The following is a 21405-nucleotide window of genomic DNA, read 5'->3' as shown; positions in this document are numbered from 1 at the left end:
GACATGCCCTGGAGCCCTACCAGTTGTGGAATGGGGAGTCTGACGGTAATTTCTCAGGAAGGAGTATATCGCATACTCACTCTGCTGGCCACTGGCATGAGCAATGCGCAACACCTTGTTTAGCATGCGCATGAAGCGTTCAACCTCACCATTCGCCTGAGGCCACCTTGGGGTAATCCTTCGGTGGCAAACACCAGTTTTTTCAAAGTATTCAGACAGCTCCTTGCTCTGAAACGGAGGCCCATTGTCAGTCTTAATCTCAGATATGAGGCCATGAGTAGCCATTATTTTTTCTAGACGCGGAATCACCACCTCTGCGGCAAGAGAAGAGATTACTTCCACTTCTGGATATTTGGAAACGTCATCAACAAGAACCAACGTATGTCGTCCATCAGGAAGGCTCCCAAAATCCAGGCTGGCTGAAATCCACGGAGAGGCTGGGCTCGGTTCAGTTTCCACCGGAGTGGGGCGGTTCGACTCTCCCGACGCTTGTCACCACTCACAGGTTTTTACCACCTCTTCCACCTGTTCATCCATGAGTGGGAACCATGCCTTGGACCTTAACCGGCCTTTTGTTTTCACCATGTCCTGGTGTCCCTTATGAGCCAATTGTACCACTCGGGATGTGAGCGACGATGGGATCACCAAACGGCATCCTCAGAGAAGGCATCCCTCAGCATCCACTGTCAATTCATCTCTCACCTGGTATAAACTCCCTAGGATCCTTAGTGATCAGGAAACCAACGTGGGAATCTATTTCTTCACCAAAAACCATTGGTTATCACGGATGGCTCTGAAGACCTTTTGGAGACACTCGTCGCTGGCCGTGGCTTGAACAATTTCACTTACGGAGTGAGGTCTCGGCCGGTATCGGTCAGAAATCAATCTGACGTATTCTTCAGTCTCCTCAGCGTCGTTGATCTCATTATCTGAGGCGGCTCTGGGGTGCCTGGAAAGGTAATCCACTGGATTGTCTGACCCTGGACGATACTCCAGCTGGCATCGGTAATCTTGCAGCTGGAGCATCCACTTTTCAATCCTCGGTAGAGGCTTTGAAGCAGTGCCGTTAAACAGAGGTATGAGAGGCTTATGGTCGGTAGTAACCAAGAACAGGAGACCATATGTGTACATGTGAAAGTGTTTGCAGCCCCAGTGTACCGCAATGGCCTCCTTCTCTATCTGGGAGTACCTCTGCTCCGTTTCAGTCAGAGACCTGCTTGCGAATGCCACTGGGGACCAGTCTTCACAGCTCTGTATTTGAAACAGTACCGCACCCAAACCCTTTGGGCCCGCATCCACTGCGACCTTGGTTTCTTTCTTTGGGTCAAAATATCTTAACGTGGTGTCACTTGACAGAGCACTCTTGACTGCCTCGAAAGCTTCCTGCTGGACCACACCCCAAACCCACGGTTCCGATGACTTCGTCAGGGTTCTAAGTGGTTGTGTCAGTGACGCCAAATCTTGGATGAAATGGCCACAATAGTTGACCATCCCTAAAAAACTGCGAACTTCAGTCACACAGGTCGGGGGAGGAGCATCCTTAACATCTCTCACTTTCGCAGGGTCAGGAGCTACCCCAGCAGCAGAAAATACATAGCCAAAAAATTGTATGTGGTCCGTTAAGAATTCACACTTCTGGCGATGGAGGGTGAGACCTGACTCTTGAATCCTTCATAACACATTGCGGAGCCTAGAGTGATGCTCCGAGATAGTGGGAGCGTGAATCAAAATGTCATCGCTCACATTGATCGTGCCAGGCAGATCCCTCAGCAGTGCTTGTATGGTGTTTTGAAACAACTCCGCTGCACTCGATACTCCAAAACTCAAACGTCGGTACCTCTTCAAATCCAACATGGGTGGAGAAAGTTGTTATGTACCTCCAGTCCTTGGATAAAACCAATTGGTGGTATCCTGAGCGTAGATCCAGTTTGGAGAACCAACATGACCCACTGAGCTCTGCTATTAGATCAACTATGGTGGGTGTTAGATGTCTCTCACGTTTGAACGTGGTGTTTGGAAGGCGCATGTCCACACATATGCGGACTACTCCTGGTTGCTTTGGCTTGCGCGCATCCACTATGGGCGATACCCACAGAGTCGGTCCTGTCACCCTCTCGATTATGCCAGCCTTCTCAAGTTGTTCAAGTTCTTTTTCCACTTGGGGCCTGAGGTGGAATGCTATCCTTCTGTGCCTGAGTGCCTCAGGTTGAACAGTCTCATCAATGTGCAGCCTCACCTCCTTGTCCTTGAGGCACCCAATTCCTTCAAAAACCTCATGATACTGGGCTATGAGTTCTGCTATCGCCTCCTGATGTATGCCAAATGCAAAAGTGACAACCCCCAGGTCCTCCGCTGTCTGGCAACCTAATAGCATTCCATGTCCGTCTTCGGCTACATATATTTTAGCACTAACTGCACTAGACTCATGTGCTACCGTGGCATGGAACACACCTTTTAGTGCCAATGGGGTGTTTTGTCCATAGGCATACACTCTGAGTTTGGTGTTCATAAGTGTCGGTAACGGGCTCATTTTCTGATATTCGCTAGCAGCGAGAATATTTATAAACCCCCTCTGTGTCAACAACAGCAGTGATTTCCTGAGTGTTCACCTTTACCTGGCATCTGGGTAGCCTCTTCGATGACTGGGCCGTGGTCCCAATGGTGATTAATGAATGAATTACATGCTCCTCTGCTTCATCGTCATCTATGTCACTCCCCTGTTCTGATTTACCGGTTGCTATGTTGACTCCTGCTGTGCTGGTGTGTGATTTACCTGACCGACATAATCTGGCGAAGTGGTTTAGCTTCCCGCATCCTGCGCACTTCTTTCCTCTTGCCGGGCATTCCACTGGTCGGTGTGGTGGGCCACCGCAGTATCCACATTGTCTCTGCTGTTGTCTGGGGATGCGCGGCTTTGTCTTGGTTGCAGGTGCAGCCACCATATTCACTGCTTCTTCTTTGATGGGTCTCTGCAGTGCTGCCTCCATGTGAGACGCCCGCGCCTTTGACAGTTCCTTGCTGCGTCCCATCATAAGGATGTCAGCTAGCGACCTCCCAGATTCATCGAGGATTCGTTCACAAAGTTTTATTGACGCACACCACTGTATTACCTGCCCTCGTATCTCTTCTGCTTCATCTGCAAATCGGCAGGTGCTGGCCAGGCAGCGCAGCCGCAAGTGGAACGAGTTAGTGGATTCTTCCGGTTATTGTCTTGCTTGTCTAAAAACGAAACGCTCATAATCCGTGTTAGCCATCGGTTCAAAGTGTCTGTTCAGGGCTGCTATCAGGGTGTGATGTGTTTTGGGGGCGTCTTCTTGAAGGATCTTGGATATATAGTAAATGTCCTTTCCCCCAGATCAATGACCATTGACCACTTCTGATCGTCCTCTTCCTTCGTTGCTTCAAAAAACAACATGACTCTTGCCACCCAGTCTCTCCACTTTGGAGCTTGTGCTGACGCAGCTCCTTCCTCCACGAACGGCTCTATGGGTGGTATAACAGACATGATGGATGATAAGGGGGGCGTGGCTGCCTGACTGATGTAGATCTGGGCGATATCTTAGGGCAGTGTTTATGGCAGCGCAGTATTTTCTTTCTTTTTACTTTTTTTTAGATAGACTTCTGGCCAGTTGGTGCAACGCTCAGTCACTTGGGGCCTTTTGTGCAGGCACGGGCAGAATGTGCTGCACTGTGATGAGCTGGGCTATGAGCAGCTCAGTTTAGCAGTACCAGGGGCCTTGGGACGTGTTGTGTTGTGGGCATGGCCGCAGGGTTGAACACCGGCAGCCTCACAATGCTTTATACGGGGGGGGGCGTCTGCACTCACTTTATCAGGAAGTGTAGCACGGTGAGAGTCGTCTTTTCCATCATCCGACGCCTCACGTGCCACCAGCTGTCCGCCAGCTGGCCCAAACACTCCTTTGATTCATGGAGCGAGGCCGCAGCGGTGACGCTGTTGCTGGGCAACGCGCCTCAGCCAGGGAAAACCAGGGGCCCCGCGGCACGAGCACCGCATACGCTGCGGGCCACCGCAGGGAACACACGCTGTGAGAGTTCAAGACCCTAGTCGCCAAATTGTAGTGTCGGCGATGGCCGGCACTACCGTGTAAATAAAAGCTGCTGACACACGGGTAGAATGTTTAACATGAGGCAAGGCCTAGCGCGTGTTCACAGCCTCTGGGTGTAGACACCGCTATCTCTCGTGTCTACCGCGGCTCACTCTGCTCACGCCCCTGGCCCTCCACTCTTTTATTACCCGGGTCACATGACCTCGGGTTAGCCCAAACAACAGCCCCTGGGAGGGGGAAACACCATGAGGTGCCTTCAGCACCATACAACAAGGTAGTGCTGAGCACCCATTTTCGTCACTGGCGCGACACTACAGGGTGTTTGCGTAAATCTTCTGAGGTACAGCTCCGGGGTTGACGATAAGAGTTTTATATTCGGTTTTTCTCATTACAGTCTCACACAGTCTGTTTTGTTGGAGTTGGTCATATGATTTAGTCTGCTTCTGCTCAGTGACAATCTTCTAACACATTTCCATGCCCTTCCCTCAAACTATAGTGCAGTGCTTTCCCTTCACAAGACTTTCACGGATTCAGTCACAGAACACTGATAAGAGTGTCTCATTGTGACTTCAAGGCTCTCTAACATTGCAAATCCCCTCACGTATATCTCAACACAGCATTCTAGCAACATCACATCAGCTTTACTTTCATTAAACTGTCAAAGGAGAAGAGACAGCACAATTCTAGGCACCGGGTATGTGCCTTATTGTGTATGATAGCGGCAGGCCTCTTACTGTTCTTTCTGACACAGATTCTGACTATATCTTAGTTATTTCCTCTATTACAATTGAGCAAAGTTATTGACTTTACGGTTCTGAAGATGTCTGATTGTGTCCCTTAAAGTTTAGATTCATGACACCTTAGTCACATGAATGTCAGTCAAGGGAGATCGTACTCTCTTTACTCTCAGTAAACATTCAAACGTTAAGGACAGTCTCTTTGTTTAAGTGTGTCACTGAGCCCATGAATATTAGGTTGATTACTATTGTACCACATACTTTGGGTACAATCCTGCCAACATCAAATTGCTAGTCTTCCAATTAGAATGTCACGTGACGTAATCAAACAGGCGGGGGTGTCTGAGTCTCATGCCTTTGTTGGCATTACTCTATCACAAATAAACTGACAAATCAGGTTTTTTTAGCATCGATGTTTCACACAGACTGTTTGGGCGAAATTCTTCAGAAGACTGGATGTGCCCCTACTATCTGGTCAGTGAGGACCCCCTAACACATCTCCCAACCTTTTCCTAAAACTGAATTATATTGTTTTTCCTACACAAGACTATCACAGATTCAGTGACCAGGAGACCCTTTAAAGGCATCTCACTGTCACTCGAAGGAAGTCAGAGACTCTGATTCGCTCACACATTATCCAGTTCACAGCAGTTTAACTTTCTTTAAACTATTACGCAGAACGTGATGGCACAATTTTACAAGACTCTGGGTGTGTGCTTGCATGTCTGGATAAGTGGACAATTTTTGATAATTCTATCTGACAGTTATTCTAAATATGTCAGGTTATGTATGCACGCCTAGTCACATGTGCACCTGAATTTCAGTCTTAAGTACTTCATGCTCAGTCGCCTTTCAGTAAACTTTGAATAAACTGCTAAGGAGTAAGAGACAATATCTCTGTGACTCAGGCTATGTGCGTCAGGGTGAATAACACTATTGTACCACGCCTCTTCGGGTTTTCATTTTATTGCACTGACACAGGATCGGAGATGGTGCACGAATAGACTTGTCTGAGTCTAACTCTGATCTTAAATATGTCAGCGAGTGCCAATCTGCTAACACATAGACACGCACTACATTCAAAGTACGTTACAGCAGTTTTGCTTTCAATACTCCATCATGCAGACAGTGACAGCACAATTCTACACGACAATATGTGCAGGCTTGATAAGTGACTGACAACCTATAGCAGTTCTCCCTGGCAGTCATTCTAAATATACAAACTTCATTGCGTGTCATACTTTTATAGATACTATCGTTTTCAAATATAAATAGAAACACTTTTATTTTCTAAAGTAAACTAATCACTCCCCAATCATATTACTAACTTATGTTTCTAAGTAAAATGAATCCTGACTGTGTAACCTCTGTCACACTTTTGAGTAAACTAAGAAGTGCTCAAATTAAAGTTCAGAGAGGCTCCCATCTCATCTACAGACTTTTATAATTATCCATATGAGGAAGCTATTAAGCTATTAAACTGTTCATATCTCTTCATCTAGTCATAGAACCTCCCTTAACTGTATATTTAAATCCTACTTTTATATGAATATACAGGCTTAATCTTTAATATTTAATTAGAGATAACTTTTTTGACAATAGTACTTGCAAACTAAAGCATTCATTAAAACGCAATAACCCTTTCTGTTTTAACCAGCAGTAAAACCTCTCCTTCGGTACACCATACACCATGTATTAAGGTCACCAGAGCGGATCTTGTTGTTAGTTTCTAGCCAGCAGTGAAGTTCACCAAGCTTAGCCTATTCCTCAGAATTCTGGAACTTAAAATCAAGGACAGTCTTTTTTATCGCCTCTTAAATTTAAACTAGTTGCTGCAAAGTGTATTATTTACGGTGTATGACGTGCAGTTGCAAAACTGACTAAAAAACTGTTATTCTCAACCTAACCTTACATTTTGTCCTACAACAAACAATATACTTACACATTGTTAGACCTGACAGCCTTAGAGTGGACCTCCCTCCAACTTTTTACCTACCTCACCCACTGTTCTGACCTCGTTTGTGCTGGCTCTAGGACTTTGTGTGCTTCACCACTGCTAACCAGTGATAAGCACTTGTGCTCTCTCCCCTAAAACATGGTACCATTGGCTCATACCCAATTGGCATATTTAATTTATTTATACACCCCTAGTAAAGTACACTATGCCCTCATTACAACCGCGGCGGTGGGCGGAACACTGGCGGTAACACAACCAACAGGCTGGCGTTGTTCTGCCAGCGTATTATGACTTGGCGCATTCACCACGGCCATACCGCTGGTCTCTCCAATATACCGCCAGCCTTCCGCCGGGCGGTCATAATCCCCAGGGAATTATGAGTCCCCAACTGCCAGCCTGGCCATGCAAAGGCTGGCGGGATGGGGGACTCGGGGTGCCCCTGGGAGCCCCTGCACTGCCCATGCCCTTAGCATGGGCAGTGCAGGGGCTCTCAGGCACAGCCCCATCGCACATTTCATTGCCCGAATTACGGGCAGTGAAATGTGCGATGGGTGCTGCTGCACCCGCTGCACATCAACATTGCCGCCAGCTCGATTACGAGCTGGCTGCAAAGTTGATGTGACTTTTCCGCTGGGCCAGTGGATGGAAATGCTGTTTCCGTCTGCTGGCCCAGCAGAAATGTCATAATAGGGGGCCAAGCATACCGCCAGCACTGGCGGTATGTTGGCTCCTGTGGCTTCGGTGGCCTTTTTCCAAGACCATCGAAGTCGTAATGAGGGCCTATGTGTACAGAGGGCCTGTAGATGAAATGCTACTTGTGCCACCAACTAACCATATCTCAGGCTTGTCATTGCAGAGCCTGTGTGTGTGGTTTTACACTGCCATGTTGAACAGGCAAAATAACCCTCTTGCCTGGCCCAAAACCACCCTTTCTGAAGATATGTCACCCCGAAGGTAGGCCCTGGACAACGCAGAGGGCAGGGTGCAATGTAATGAAAAGGCAGGACATGTACCTTTAAGTTTTACATGTCCCAGAAGTGAAAAACTCCCAAAGTTGTTTTCACTACAGCAAGACCTATCTCTACATTTTTTGAGTTTGGTGTCTCTGGACCCATAGTTTAAAATCACATTTTATAATTAAGTCAGATTATAAATTGCAGTTTTGAAAATGCCATATTTAGAAAGTTTACATTTACATACTTTAGCCTCTTTTGCCTACAACCTGTCTCTGAATTCAAGTTTGGTGAGGGTGACAGCTGGGCTTTGTGCATTCCCTCTAGACAGGCACACACTAAGGGAGCTTATGGGCCACCCACATACTGGGCAGGATGATAGGCAGAAGCTAGGCACAGCCTCACACTTACACCTGAATAGTCTGCTCACCCAACTGTAGTGAGTCTGGTCCCAGGGCAGCAATAGAAGACCTCTGTACACTTTATAGATCCTTCTTTGAAGTTTCCACCACTTCAAAGGCACAACTGAGTATATGTACTGGACCTCTGACACCACCACTTCAGTACACTTCTGGACATGTGGGTACTCTGCCAGGAAGAAGTCCTGCTGTACTGCTACAAGGACTGTCCCTCTGCTGGACTACTATTCTGCTGGACTCCTGTTTTGCTGTGCTGACTTGCTGCCTGATGCGTTTTGCCGCCTGGGATTGAGAAGGACTGAACTTGCATCTCTCTACCCCAGAACCCAGAGTGACTCCAAGGGCCAGCTAACTGGTCTTCTGTTTTCTAAACTCTCAGGGACATAAAAGACTTACAACCTACCTGCATCCGCACCTGGACTCTGCAATCTGTGCCCTGCGAAGTGGTGCCACCCCAGTCTTGGACCCTTGGAAGTAAGGGCTAAGGTGCTTCTTCAAGTTAACCCACGCATCCTCATTGGAACCGGCCATTTTCACCTTTTCGTGGCTCAGAACCGACTCAACCTCGCTGATAAGAGGAAAGGGTCCGGTGTATCGCCTTTGGTACCAGAGCATTGCCCTCAGAATCGATGCATCCTCTGCCACAGTAGCAGAACCAATGCAACACATTTAAAACAGAGCATCCCTTTCTGAACCGACTCATTGCCGACTTTGCATGGAAAAAAACAATGTATCTTCTTCTATTGCAGGCTTGGAACTGACGCATCAGATTGGCTGCACCCGGCATCTTCCTCTATGTTAATGCAACCAGGATGAAGGTACTTTTGTTCAGTAGCATAGGGGGGGTTCCTGTATCTGACCAGTGCTCCATCATGGTAGGCCTTAACTCTTGACTTTGTCCCAGTCCGGCATAATCAATTATCCCGACAATACTTGTACACAAATATAAGGAAGGTTAAAATCAAAACACCTTTTCGAAATACATATTGTGAGGTGAGAAGTAAGTTCTCCATATTTGTGGAGGCCTTTCAGTGGTATGCCTCACTTTTAACCAACATCTTCAGGACAATTGTTTAAAAATCTTCAATACCCAGTGTACATTTGGTAAGTCAAATACATACAAGATAAGAACATGCCTAAAATCAAGCATGAAGACAATTTTAAACAATAGCATTTACAGAAAAGCACATATATATAATTATCAAAAACATTTGCACATCGAAGTCTGTATGTGACGCTTGAGGACTGAAAGAACCTGTTTATAAAACTGGTCGATAAGCAAGGGGCTTTAGTTTTTCAAACAAAAACGAATGACCATGGGGTATCCATGATCCTCCTGAAAGATGAGAGGGATTACCAAGTATCATACAATGATCCCACTAAAGATTTGCAAACAGAGATAATAGCCCTAGTAGACGAGGCCAAAATCCAAAACTGCATAACAAAAAAAAACTGGAATTCTTGGCAACAAAGAGACCTAAACCCCCTATTTTTACACATTATCCACGATTCACAACCTAAAATATCCACCCAAGGGTGTCTCATAGTTGTGCACATTGGTTTTGTTTCCGAAACTCCGTCTGCGTTCCTGTATTGGTCCCTACAAACACTGGTCACTATGATGAGATTCTATGTTAACAACACTAAACACTTGCTAAACATGCTTACAGTCATTGACCTTTACATCTGGAAGGAAATAATGATAGGCCTGGATGTAGAGACTCTCTCTAAACGACTATTCCTCAGGAAGAGGGGCTCCCGGTAATCGATGACCTCTTAAAGGAGGTGGATTGGCATCTTAAGGCCCCAGTTCAATGGATTATGAAGCTTATTCGATTTACAAAGAATTTGAAGGTATTATCTATTAGCAGTATGGCACTTTGAGGGCTAGTGCCTTTGCTGAGAGCATAGCATGTTTACATGTCCCCCACTTTGAGAAAGAGAATATTTGATAATATTTGAGCCAACAACTCCTACCTTAAAGAAGTATGGTTGTGACGTTGATATATCAACAATATATTTGTAATTTGGCATGGCAATCCAGATGCACCTTCTATGTGCCTTAAGTGGCCAACCCTTGAAACAAATACTTCAAATTCACTCTTGCAATGGACGCCTGCAAAATCTCCTCCTTGGATGCCATAATCAGAGCAAAAAATGGCCACTAAAAATTGTGGTCTACACCAAGCTCGCAGAGAAAAATAATCTGCTATATTTTTAGAGCGCAATTCCTCAATCCTTAACAGAGAACCTACCTTTGGGTCAATTTCTCATATAAGAAGGAGATGTTCTGACATAAAGGAATATAAAACAAAGGCAGAAGAATTAACTGCAAGATGTGTTGAAAGACACTATTCAAAACACTTGATTGACAGAACAAACAAAAGAGCCATAGGGAAGTGCTACTTGACGACAGAGAAAGGGAGGAAAGAAATCATTGATTTGCGTCAGTACCTATAGCAATGTGTCTAATGAAGTAAAATGCAATCCAATCTGAAGTTAGAAAAACTCTGGTTCACCTGTAGGAAAAACACAAGTTTTAGGGAATTATTTATCCATACAGACCAAAACCAAAACTTAACAACGAATAAAGAAGCCTGTTTCCTCCTCAGACCCACAGCCCACTACGCTTGTGCACAATGGTTTATGTGTCCATTCACTTCACAGAACAGGAACATAGTCCTCAACCTTAAGACACCCTGGGAATAAAGAAATCCCACAAACTGCAATTTGATGAATGTCATTTACCTAATCGAATGCCCTCGTGAAATGAAATATACAGGAATGACCTCCAGGAAGGTGAAACTAAGAATCTGTGAACACTGGAGCAACATCCCGTGGCTACAAAATTCAACACTCATGGCAGCCCACTTTCTCGCAAAAGGCCACACTGGCAAGGACATTAATGAAAACATAAATGCTAGTACCATATGAAATAAGCACTCCTTGAACATGAACAGCGGTGGATGTATAGACTACAGATCTATAAATCAGGCTATAATAACGACATCCTAGGACCCCTAATGGCTTTAAAGAAAGGGTTGGAGCATGTCAACACTAAAGAAAGTGTAGGGTCATTATATCCCAACAAAACCCAACATATATTTATTCCATAATGAGAACACCCATTATCGAAAGGGATAACTGGGTGTTCCCGGGTACATTTTATCTCCTAGAATACCCCAGCGGGAAATTATTAATAAATGCTCCCTTGAAAATGGTAGAGCCCATCATAGTTCCCCAGGATGAAGCCTAATGATGAAGCATGGCACTTATAGAGTGAGTGATGCCCTTAAATAAAAACGTGAAGTTTTTTTTCTCCCCGTGGGCTAACTGCCATTATTTTTCTTTGACGTGAGTTAGACGTCCACAGACTGTAGATTTGTTGAGTTATAAGGCAATAGCCTTAGCACAGTTCGACAGAGAAATAATCTGCCTTTCCTAGAATTCAAAGTTCTCACTCTTTTATCCATGGAGCTGTAAACTTATTACATTCTTTCCATTTATTTTGGGAGAAATCAGCCTTCTAATACATGATGTTATGTGGGAAGTACAACATCACAATTCAGTCACAAATCCATGTTACAGCCCAAAGCAATTATGCCTTTCTCTAATCATGAAGGATCCAAATGAATAGATGAACTAGAAGCATACACCCAGAATGTGTGATGAATATAACATACATTGTTGGACAGTAATGAGCAAAAACACATACGAGTTAATCGTGATTACAAATGAATAATGGTGCTTATGGCTTGGAGCCCGGATAAGCAAAGAGCCAGATGCATAATGTAGTGGGCCAAAGAGGCAAACAAATGCAAAAAACATGCCAGCTTTATCATCACGCTTTTCAAATACAAGCCCTCTTCATATATTGTTATGCATTTCCAGCCATCCCCTCTCAGGAGATTATTAGAAACAGGATACTGAAGTGGACTACCATTAACCCTTCATTTGTGAGTGCATGGTTGAAACCCCTCCATACTATTTGCTGATTTGTGCCCCATGCACAGTCTCATCTTACCAGTTCAGCAGAGACACAAGCTCTTGTTGGCTCTCCTAACTGTGTTTGGTGTCTCAGTCATCTACCCCATGAAGTTAGGAGCATGGTCTAAATATGCCAGACAATGGCCTAGCAGATTCACTGCCTCTGCCATTCTCTGATATATTTTATAAATCATTTAACCAACCCACCACCTCCTCCCAAAAAAAGAGTGTGAAAATCCAGTGTGGTCTGCAAGAGAGTGTGCTGCTGACATTTATTTCATGTGAGGCAGGGCTTTATCAACAACCATGACTCTGGTATAATGTTGGCTTTTTGGCTTTGTTTTTTAGGATGGGTACCAGGGGAGTAGGATCTTTCACATATCCTCAAGTAAGAAACACAGGTGAAAAAACATGAGTGAAGGATAAAGAGCCCATTTCAAGAGTAAGCGAGCTAAGGAAAATGGTTGGACCGGGGATGGTGGGAGATAGATAGGAACTGGGAAATAGACCCAATGAGGCTAAATTAAATAGCAACCAAGATAGTCAGGGTGTCATAGATTGACTGCTCGGGGCTAGCACAGCAGATCCAGTTCTACCCCAAGACTACTGCTGGCCCAGGCGCACCAGACTAGCTTCTCCCTAGCTTTGCAGTGGATTCCTATTTAAGAGCTGTTGTCTGCACTCTGTGAAGCAGTCCAGCCTGTCACCTGATCTCCACACCCAAATTTGCCACAAGCTGTTTGTGTTCCTGGTGGGAAAATTACTTATCAGGCCAATCAAGGAGTGAACTGCTGCAGAGGATGGGATGGAGCCATCTTAGATCAACAAACTGCTTACTCTCTCCATGTGATGTCATTTTGAGATGTAATTTCAGATGTCACCGGTGATGCCATTTAAAATGTCATGAGTGAAGTCATAGGTAGCTCACTTAACTATAACTGGTGAATTTCAGTGTTTATTTGTGTTTATTTTTTACTAATTTCAACATCTAACTAAAATGTTACTTATAAAATATTAGTGGTCAGCTTTCTGTTCCTGTCCCCCTCCCACACCACGCTGTGTATAGTTCGAGTCTAGGCCCCTAACCACTCACTCTATCCCTCCATGGTCCATTGTATGGCAACTTCCCCTTATTCCTGCCCTCCGTGGTCAATTGTGCTGACACTTCTACTCCAGCCTGCTTTATATGCATACATGCAAATAGACCAAATTCGGGCGAGACACTCGATTTTTTAAGCTGAAAAGCGCCTTACTTTGGCTGTCTTCCATCTGAAAATACCTGTCCTTCAGTATAATTGACAATTCTTTTTTTTAGAATCGCTGTTTTTCCTCTTCTAAAATGTTGGCTTATACGTGTATGGTTCATTGTACTGCCACTGCCTCTCCTGCCTCCACTGGGTGGCTAGCTTGTTGCCCCTGTCACCGCCACCTCCTGCACTCCATTGTCTGAGTCCGTGCCCCTGTCTCCTCCCTACTGCCATCCCTGGTCTGTTGGTGTATCTCTGATCGCTCCCTCCTGCCCTCTATAGCCCATTGTGGTGTCACTGTCATCCTCCCTTCCCTACATGGTGAGGTTGCTGCCCCTGCCCTCTGTCATCCGTTTCCATAACTCTGACCCCTTTCTATTGTTCTCCGTGGTCTGTAGTGCAGCCACTGTCTCTCCCACGTGCTCTGCTTGGTTTATCGTGCTGGCTGTTCTCCTGCTGCCTGCTCTCCATGGTTATTTTGCTTTCCCTGCCACCTCCTTCCGATTGTCTGAGTTTGTGTCAAAGCCTGTTGTGCCGACACTTCTCTCCGCCCTTAATGGTCTGTTGTGCTGCCACAACTTTCTTGCCTGTCCTGTATGGTTGGATTGATGCCCCTACCCCCTCTCACTCCTGCCATCCATGGTCTGTTCTTCTGCCACTGCCCCTCCTGCTTGTTCTGTGTGGTCAGTTGTGCTGCTACTGTCCCTCTCGCCAGCTTGGCATGGTCAGTTTGCTGCTTACGCACCCGCTCCCTCCCTTCTGTCCACAGTTGTCAAAGTCTGTGCCCCACCCCCTTTCCCCATAGTGTTATAGTGAACATCTAGAATGCCAATATTGTGTATTTATTACAGAAGTCAGGCATATCTAGTCATCTTGATGGAATCAAAACTGTAAAACCTAAAGCATTTCCTTTCCTTTAGAAATGAGTAAAATGAGGGGTCCTTTCTCTCAGAAATTATTGTTAGTGCTCTAAAAAGCAAAAATAGCAGCACATGGCTTTTAAACTAGTTGCTGTTTGTTTGTTTTTTCCAACTGATCACTTGATTATTTGTTGCACAAGTTACTTAACCCCTTCGCTGCCAGGCCTTTCCCCCTCCTATGCCGAGCCTTTTTTTGGCTATTTGGGGCAGTTCGCGCTTGAGACCTCATTACCTTTTGTTCACATAAGCTACCCATGCAAAATTTGTGTCCTTTTTTTCCAACATCCTACGGATTCTAGAGGTACCCAGACTTTGTGGGTTCCCCTGAAGGATACCAAGAAATTAGCCAAAATACAGTGAGAATTTTGTTTTTTTCAAAAAAATGGGAAAAAGGGCTGCAGAAGGCGGCTCGTGGTTCTTTCGCTGAAAATGGCATCAACAAAGGGTTTGCAGTGGCAAGATCACCATCTCACCAGCTTTCAGGAACAGGCAGACTTGAATTAGAAAACCCAATTTTTCAATACAATTTTGACATTTTACTGGGACATACCCCATTTTTACTATTTTTTGTGCTTTCAGCCTCCTTCCAGTTAGTGACCGAAATGTGTAAGAAACCAATGCTGGATCCCAGAGAGCTAACCATTTCTGAAAAGTAGACAAAAATCTGAATTCAGCAAGGGGTCATTCGTGTAGATCCTACAAGTGTTTCCTACAGAAAATAACAGCTGAAATAAAAAAATATTGAAATTGAGGTAAAAAAACAGCCATTTTTCTCCATGTTTTACTCTGTAACCTTTTCCTGCGATGTCAGATGTTTGAAAGCAATATACCATTACATCCGCTGGACTCTTCTGGTTGCGGGGATATATAGGGCTTGTAGGTTCATCACAAACCCTAGGTACCCAGAGCCAATAAATGAGCTGCACCTTGCAATGGGTTTTTATTCTATATTGGTTATACAGCAATTCATTAGTGGAATATAAAAAGTGAAAAATAGGTATCAAGAAAACCTTTGTATTTTCAAAATGGCCACAAGATAAGGTGTTGAGAAGCAGTGGTTATTTGCACATCTCTGAATTCCGGGGTGCCCATACTAGCATGTGAATTACAGGGCATTTCTCAAATAGATGTCTTTTTTACACACTGTCTTACATTTGGAAGGAAAAAATGTAGAGAAAGACAAGGGGCAATAACACTTGTTTTGCTATTCTGTGTTCCCCCACGTCTCCCAATAAAAATGGTACCTCACTTGCATGGATAGGCCTAGCACCCGTGACAGGAAATGCCTCAAAACACAACGTGGACACATCACATTTTCACAAAGAAAACAGTGCCTACCTGTGGATTTTGGCCTCTAGCTCAGCCGGCACCTAGGGAAACCTAGCAAACCTGCACAGTTTTGAAAACTAGACACCTATGGTAATCCAAAATGGGGTGACTAGTGGGGCTCTGACCAGCTCCTGTTACCCAGAATCCTTTGCAAACCTCAAAATTTGGCCAAAAAAAACACTTTTTCATCTCATTCCGGTGACAGAAAGTTCTGGAATCTGAGAGGAGCCACAAATTTCCTTCCACCCAGCGTTCCCCCAAGTCTCCCGATAAAAATGGTACCCCACTTGTGTGGGTTATGCCTAGCACCCACGAAAGGAAATGGCCCAAAACACAACGTGGACACATCAAATTTTTTCACAGAAAACAGAGCTGTTTTTTACAAAGTGCCTACCTGTTGATTTTGGCCTCTAGCTCAGCTGGCACCTGGGAAACCTAGCAAACCAGCGCATTTTTGAAAACTAGGGGAATCCAAAATGGGTTGACTTGTGGGGCTCTGACCAGGTTCTGTTACCCAGAATCCTTTGCAAACCTCAAAATGTGGCCAACAAAACACTTTTTCCTCTCATTTTGGTGACAGAAAGTTCTGGAATCAGAGAGGAGCCACAAATTTCCTTCCACCCAGCGTTCCCCCAGGTCTCCTGATAAAAATGGTACCTCACTTTTGTGGGTGGGCCTACTGCCCGCGAAAGGAAATGCCCCAAAACACTATCTGGACACATCAAAATTATCAAATACAAAACTACCTGTTTTTGGAGGGGGGGCACCTGTGTTTTTGGTCCTGGGATCAGCAGCCTTCTAGGGAAACCTACCAAACCCAGACATTTCTGAAAACTAGACACCCGAGGGAGTCCAGTGAGGTATGACTTGCATGGATCCCCCAATGTTTTCTTACCCAGAATCCTCAGCAAACCTCAAATGTAGCTAAAAAATCACAGTTTTCCCACATTTCTGTGTGGGATCACCGCACTGGGACACATTTCATACCACCCAATGTTCCCCTCAGTCTCCCGGTAAAAATGATACCTCATTTGTGTAGGTGGGCCAAGTGCTAGTGAAAGGGAAGAGCCAAAAACATGTCGATATTGAGGGGGAGCAAAAGGGGTGCAAAAGGGCAGTTTGCAAAAAAACATTTTTAGGCTGACAAGTGAGCAGAATTTTTATTGGTATAGATGAGACAATGCTGGGTGGTAGGAATTTTGTGGATTCCTGCAGCTTCAGAAGGTTCCATCACAAAAACGGGGGAAAAATGTGTGATTTCCAGCAAAGTTGGAGGTTTGCAGGGGATTGTGGGTACAAAAATGGTGGAGGGTGCATGTGAAACACACCACCCTGGAATCACCCAGATGTTTAGTTTTCAGATGTGTCTAGGTCTTGTGGATTTTTCTACATGGCAGTGTCCCAAAGTCCATAGAGTGCAGCCCTCACCATTCCAAGTGGGACGATTTTGAGAGTAAGCCAAGCTCTCATGGCCCAAATGTAAAACTAAAACCCCAAATAATCAAATGTCTTCTTGCTTGCTGTGGGATAAGATGTTTTAGAGTGTGGGGGAGAGCTGAAAGACTGTTACCCCCTTCAGTTGAGGTGGGGGCGTAGCCAGGCCCATACTGGTTGGTAGCCACCACCCCATTATTTTTTGTTTTTTTTTAAATTCCCTGGCATCTAGTAGACTTTCTGCCCCGCCCCGGGGTGTGGATTAGGGGTAATTGTCCCAGTGGGCAGAACAACTTTGGCCCCATTTATTTGGGGTGGGGGTATGGCCATACCTCCATCCTCTTTAAAAAAAAAAAAAAATCCCTGGCATCTGTTGGGCTTTCTGCCCCCTTGGGGGCAGATGGGCCTTCCAAAAATAGGCCCATCTGCCCCCAATGGGGGGGCAGATATGGTCAACAGGAATGTGCCGCCATGGGGAGCGACCCTTACCCAAGGGGCTACCCCCTAAAGAAAACACACCCATACACACACACCAATCTCTGGTGCCTAAGTGGTTTCTGTCCCCATGGGGGCAGATTGGCCTAACAAGAATTGGCCGATGGGGGCAGAAATGTTCTAAATACAATTTCCCCCCTAGGGGAGCGACCCTTGACTAAGGGGTCGCTCCCCACCTCTAAAAAAAGAAAACAAAAAATTTTTTAAAAAATGTTTTATCCCTGGCGCCTAGAGGCTTCTGCCCTCCCTGGGGGCAGATCGTCCTAATAGCAATAGGCTGATCTGCCCCCGGGGGTGGGCAGAAAAGGCCTAAAATAAATTCCCCCCCGGGGTAGCGACTCTTGCCTAAGGGGTTGCTCCCCACCTCTAAAAAACAAAACAAACAAAAAAAATCTCCAAAAAATTAATCCTGGGGGCAGATTGGCCTAATAACAATAGGCCGATCTGCCCTCGGAGGGGGCTGAAATGGCCTAAAATATATTTGCCACCCTGCCCCCACCCACCCCAGCCCGCCGGGGAGCGACCCTTGCCTACGGGGTCGCTACCCTTGCGTGACATTGGTGCAAAAAAAAAGATCCCCGGTGCCTAGTGGGGGGGCAGATTGACCTAAAATCAGCCAATCTGCCCCCAAATGGAGCAGAAATGGCCTAAATACCATTTGCTCCTCCAGGGGAGTGACCCTTGCCTAAGGGGTCGCTCCCCATCTGTAAAATAACAACAACAACAAAAATCCCCGTGCCTAATGGTTTCTGTCCCCCTTGGGGGCAGATCGGCCTAATTAAAATAGGCAGATCTGCTCTCCAGGGGGGCAGAAATGGCCTAAAATAAATTTGCTTCCCAGGGGAACGACCCTTGCGTGAAATTCACGAGAAAAAAAAAACTTCCTGGTGTCTAGTGTGTTCTGTCCCCCTTGGGGGCAGACTGGGCTCATAAAAATAGGCCAATCTTCCCCCAAGGGGTGGCAGAAATGGCCTAAATATAATTTGCCCCCTAGGGGTGCGATCCTTGCCTAAGGGGTCGCTCCCCACCTTTAAAAAAAAAAAACTGTTAGAAAGCTGTTGTTGATCACCAGGAAGTTAACTGGCAGGCTGCTGCTGGTGTTGAAAGTATACTGTATTTCACTCATCATGTCAGAATGTTTTACTGAAATGGATGAGGAAGGTATTTGACAAGAAGTTTACACAGATTCAATGTGGTGAAGGTGGTGGAGGGTGAAGGAATTTACACAATTTAGTGAAATAATTGAGATGAAACCATCTGACTTCTGGCTCTTTTGCCTGATATTCCCAAAGCTCACCGCTGATTTGTAGGAAGAGCTCTTGTAATAGATGAATGTGTCTATATCTAAGTAGTACTGTCCCAAATATAAAGGTTAGTTGAAATACCTTACTCGTTCTTACTGGCGCGGCTAAAGGAACTGTTAGATACAGCCTCCAAACCTATAGCCATCTGGTATGATTTCCAATCGTCCTTCCTTTTTAAGCTTATGGATGCTTTATATTACAATACCAACTTATTAACATTGCTTCTTTCCTTATTCTACATGTATTAAGCGCCATAATTCTTAGTTATCATATACAGCCTGAATACAAGTTGGAAGGAATGTTATCCAGCGGGGAAATCGCACCACTTGATCACAGCTGACTCAGTGTTCCCACTGCAGAATTACCAGATATGGGATTGGAATACTGGGCTTGATTTTTCTGGGTGAAAAAACACCTAATAATTTTGAATGTGGGTCTTTGGGGCTGCTGGTAAAAAACAGTCCAACCCCCAACAAGTTCACTTAAACACTATGTGATGAGCATGAAACATTGGTCCCAGCTGATCCAAGTCCTGCTGTGCCCCCAAATGTGCTCATTATACCCGACCCCATCACTCACCTGACAGTGTTACCAATCACACATTTCTCACCAGCTCAATGCATGTGGTAAAAAAAAGGAGTGGACAAGGGCTTTAATTGATATCTGCATGCATATTTTGACCTGATAAACTATGTCTGCATGTTAATCCACATCCCAGGTGAAATAACTTGTGATCGCCATATATTGGAGTGGGGATACTGGCTGGAGATATTAATTCTGGTCTCCGACTCATTCCGCAGCTGAATCCATTTGAATTGTAAGCAGACACATAATTAATTGTGAGTGGACAGAATCCTAGCGATGACCTATATTTGAAGTTTAAGAAAAATATAAAATGCATGTAATCAAAAGATGCATAATAATAAATCAGTTTGGAAATGAGAACTCACTTTTAGCAGTGCCGCAAAGGTACTGCTAAAATTTAGGGGACTGTGCATAGGAACTCTGTATATTCATAAGAATTTACAAGCTGCAAGTTTTGTGCAGTACCCGTTGGGCAGTTAGTCCAATGCGGTTGTGCCACATGGTGGTGCAGGACAGGAAAAATATCAAATGTTCACCCACAAACTTGGACAGAACTCCCAGACAACTGTGGCATGCTTGTCATTCTGTGATTATGTGTTAAGCCTAGACCATATTTAGAAGTTGATGGGCGGTACTCCTTCTGTCAGGGTGCAGGGGAATTTACGTCTGACACCCTGACAAATTACTGTCTGCCAAATTTAGAGATCACTACTGGCATAGTGATGATCTCTGTACCTTGACAGGAACCACCATCATGGCAATTCCTGTCAAGGTGCAAAATATTTGATGGACAACCACCATAGGTTCTGATGGCCATCCAACAAAACTTTTACAAATTTTGTTTTAAAAAAACAAATTTACAAAGTGGGAGTTTGTTATTGAAAAAAAGGACCCCCACACACAGGAAGTTTTCTCCCTAGGTGTGGGAATCATTTAATGTTTGTGTCCCTTGCCTCATGCTTTTAGCTGGAACTGATTGGCAGAAAAAAAGGACATCACACCCTCCACCATGAATAGTGTCGGGCAGTCAGAGAAAACCTTCAGTCAAAGGAGCCAATAGGGGCTCCTTTGACAGAAAGCTGCGGTTACGCCTGACTTTAAATAAGGCGGTGGACTGAGGGTATGATGGTATGGTGGGCAGGATACTCTGTCACATTTCACCATGCCCTTCAAAAACGAAATCATTCCCACAGTCTACAATCATTTTAGTTATCTTTATTATTTTAACTACTAAAAAGGCCACAGAAATCCATGCGCATTGAACCCAACAATTTTAGATTGCCAACAAAGGCGCAGATGGAAACTATGGACAAACCTTTAGTTCCCACGCTATTTTTTGATTTTCTTTTCGGAAGCAGAATGTTCTATATTGACAGAGTGGGTTCCATTTAAAGGCAACAACATCAATTTTTATTTTTATTTACAGTGAAACCAATATCAAAACGCTTTGGAAAAGGCTAAGGAAAGATGAACCTCAATTACTTCCCAGTTTTGAAGAGTTCCTGACGAGAATATTCTCCCAACTTCACGAAGCAAATGATGAGAAGAACGAGCTGGAAAGCGCCCTTAAAAAGTCTGTACTAATTTCTTTGTATCTCTTTTTTGTTTCGTTTTCGGTATTTGGGATTGCAATGAAAATTGGACGAAAATAATATTACTGCTAATTGTATTCAAAATTATAATCTGTGTTATTTTTTTGAGTTGCATTGATGATAAAATTATATTCTAAGTATTTTCTACAGTCAAGTGAAACTTTAGGAGGACATATGCAAGGAGGATAACGGGCATGCAATATTTAATATATAACCACTACATGATATAAAATATCACAATTAAAGATGTACCAGTTTAGCCAGTCATGGAACTGCAAATTAATGAATATTTTTCCATGGCATCTGATGTGTAAGTGCATGTCCCTGTGGAAACTCAATTTCTCTGCTGCGTTATTGAGATTGATGATGACGTCACATG

The 21405-nt window shown here is 44.7% G+C and overlaps 1 protein-coding gene across 4 annotated transcripts in view; it reads left to right on the top strand.

Moving 5' to 3' along the window:
- The window catches only part of CRACR2A (calcium release activated channel regulator 2A), a 953477-nt gene that overhangs the window by 450981 nt on the left and 481091 nt on the right, over positions 1–21405 (top strand). For all 4 annotated transcript variants that reach the window (XM_069228394.1, XM_069228393.1, XM_069228396.1 and 1 more), the window contains one exon: positions 20861–21007. In XM_069228394.1, the coding sequence (XP_069084495.1) occupies positions 20861–21007 (147 nt within the window). The remainder of the gene's footprint in view (positions 1–20860; positions 21008–21405) is intronic.

The sequence above is a fragment of the Pleurodeles waltl genome, chromosome 4_1 (genome assembly GCF_031143425.1).
Source record: "Pleurodeles waltl isolate 20211129_DDA chromosome 4_1, aPleWal1.hap1.20221129, whole genome shotgun sequence".
Taxonomy (NCBI): domain Eukaryota; kingdom Metazoa; phylum Chordata; class Amphibia; order Caudata; family Salamandridae; genus Pleurodeles; species Pleurodeles waltl.
Note: the sequence above shows the minus strand (reverse complement) of the source record. Positions and strands in the feature narration are given on the sequence as shown.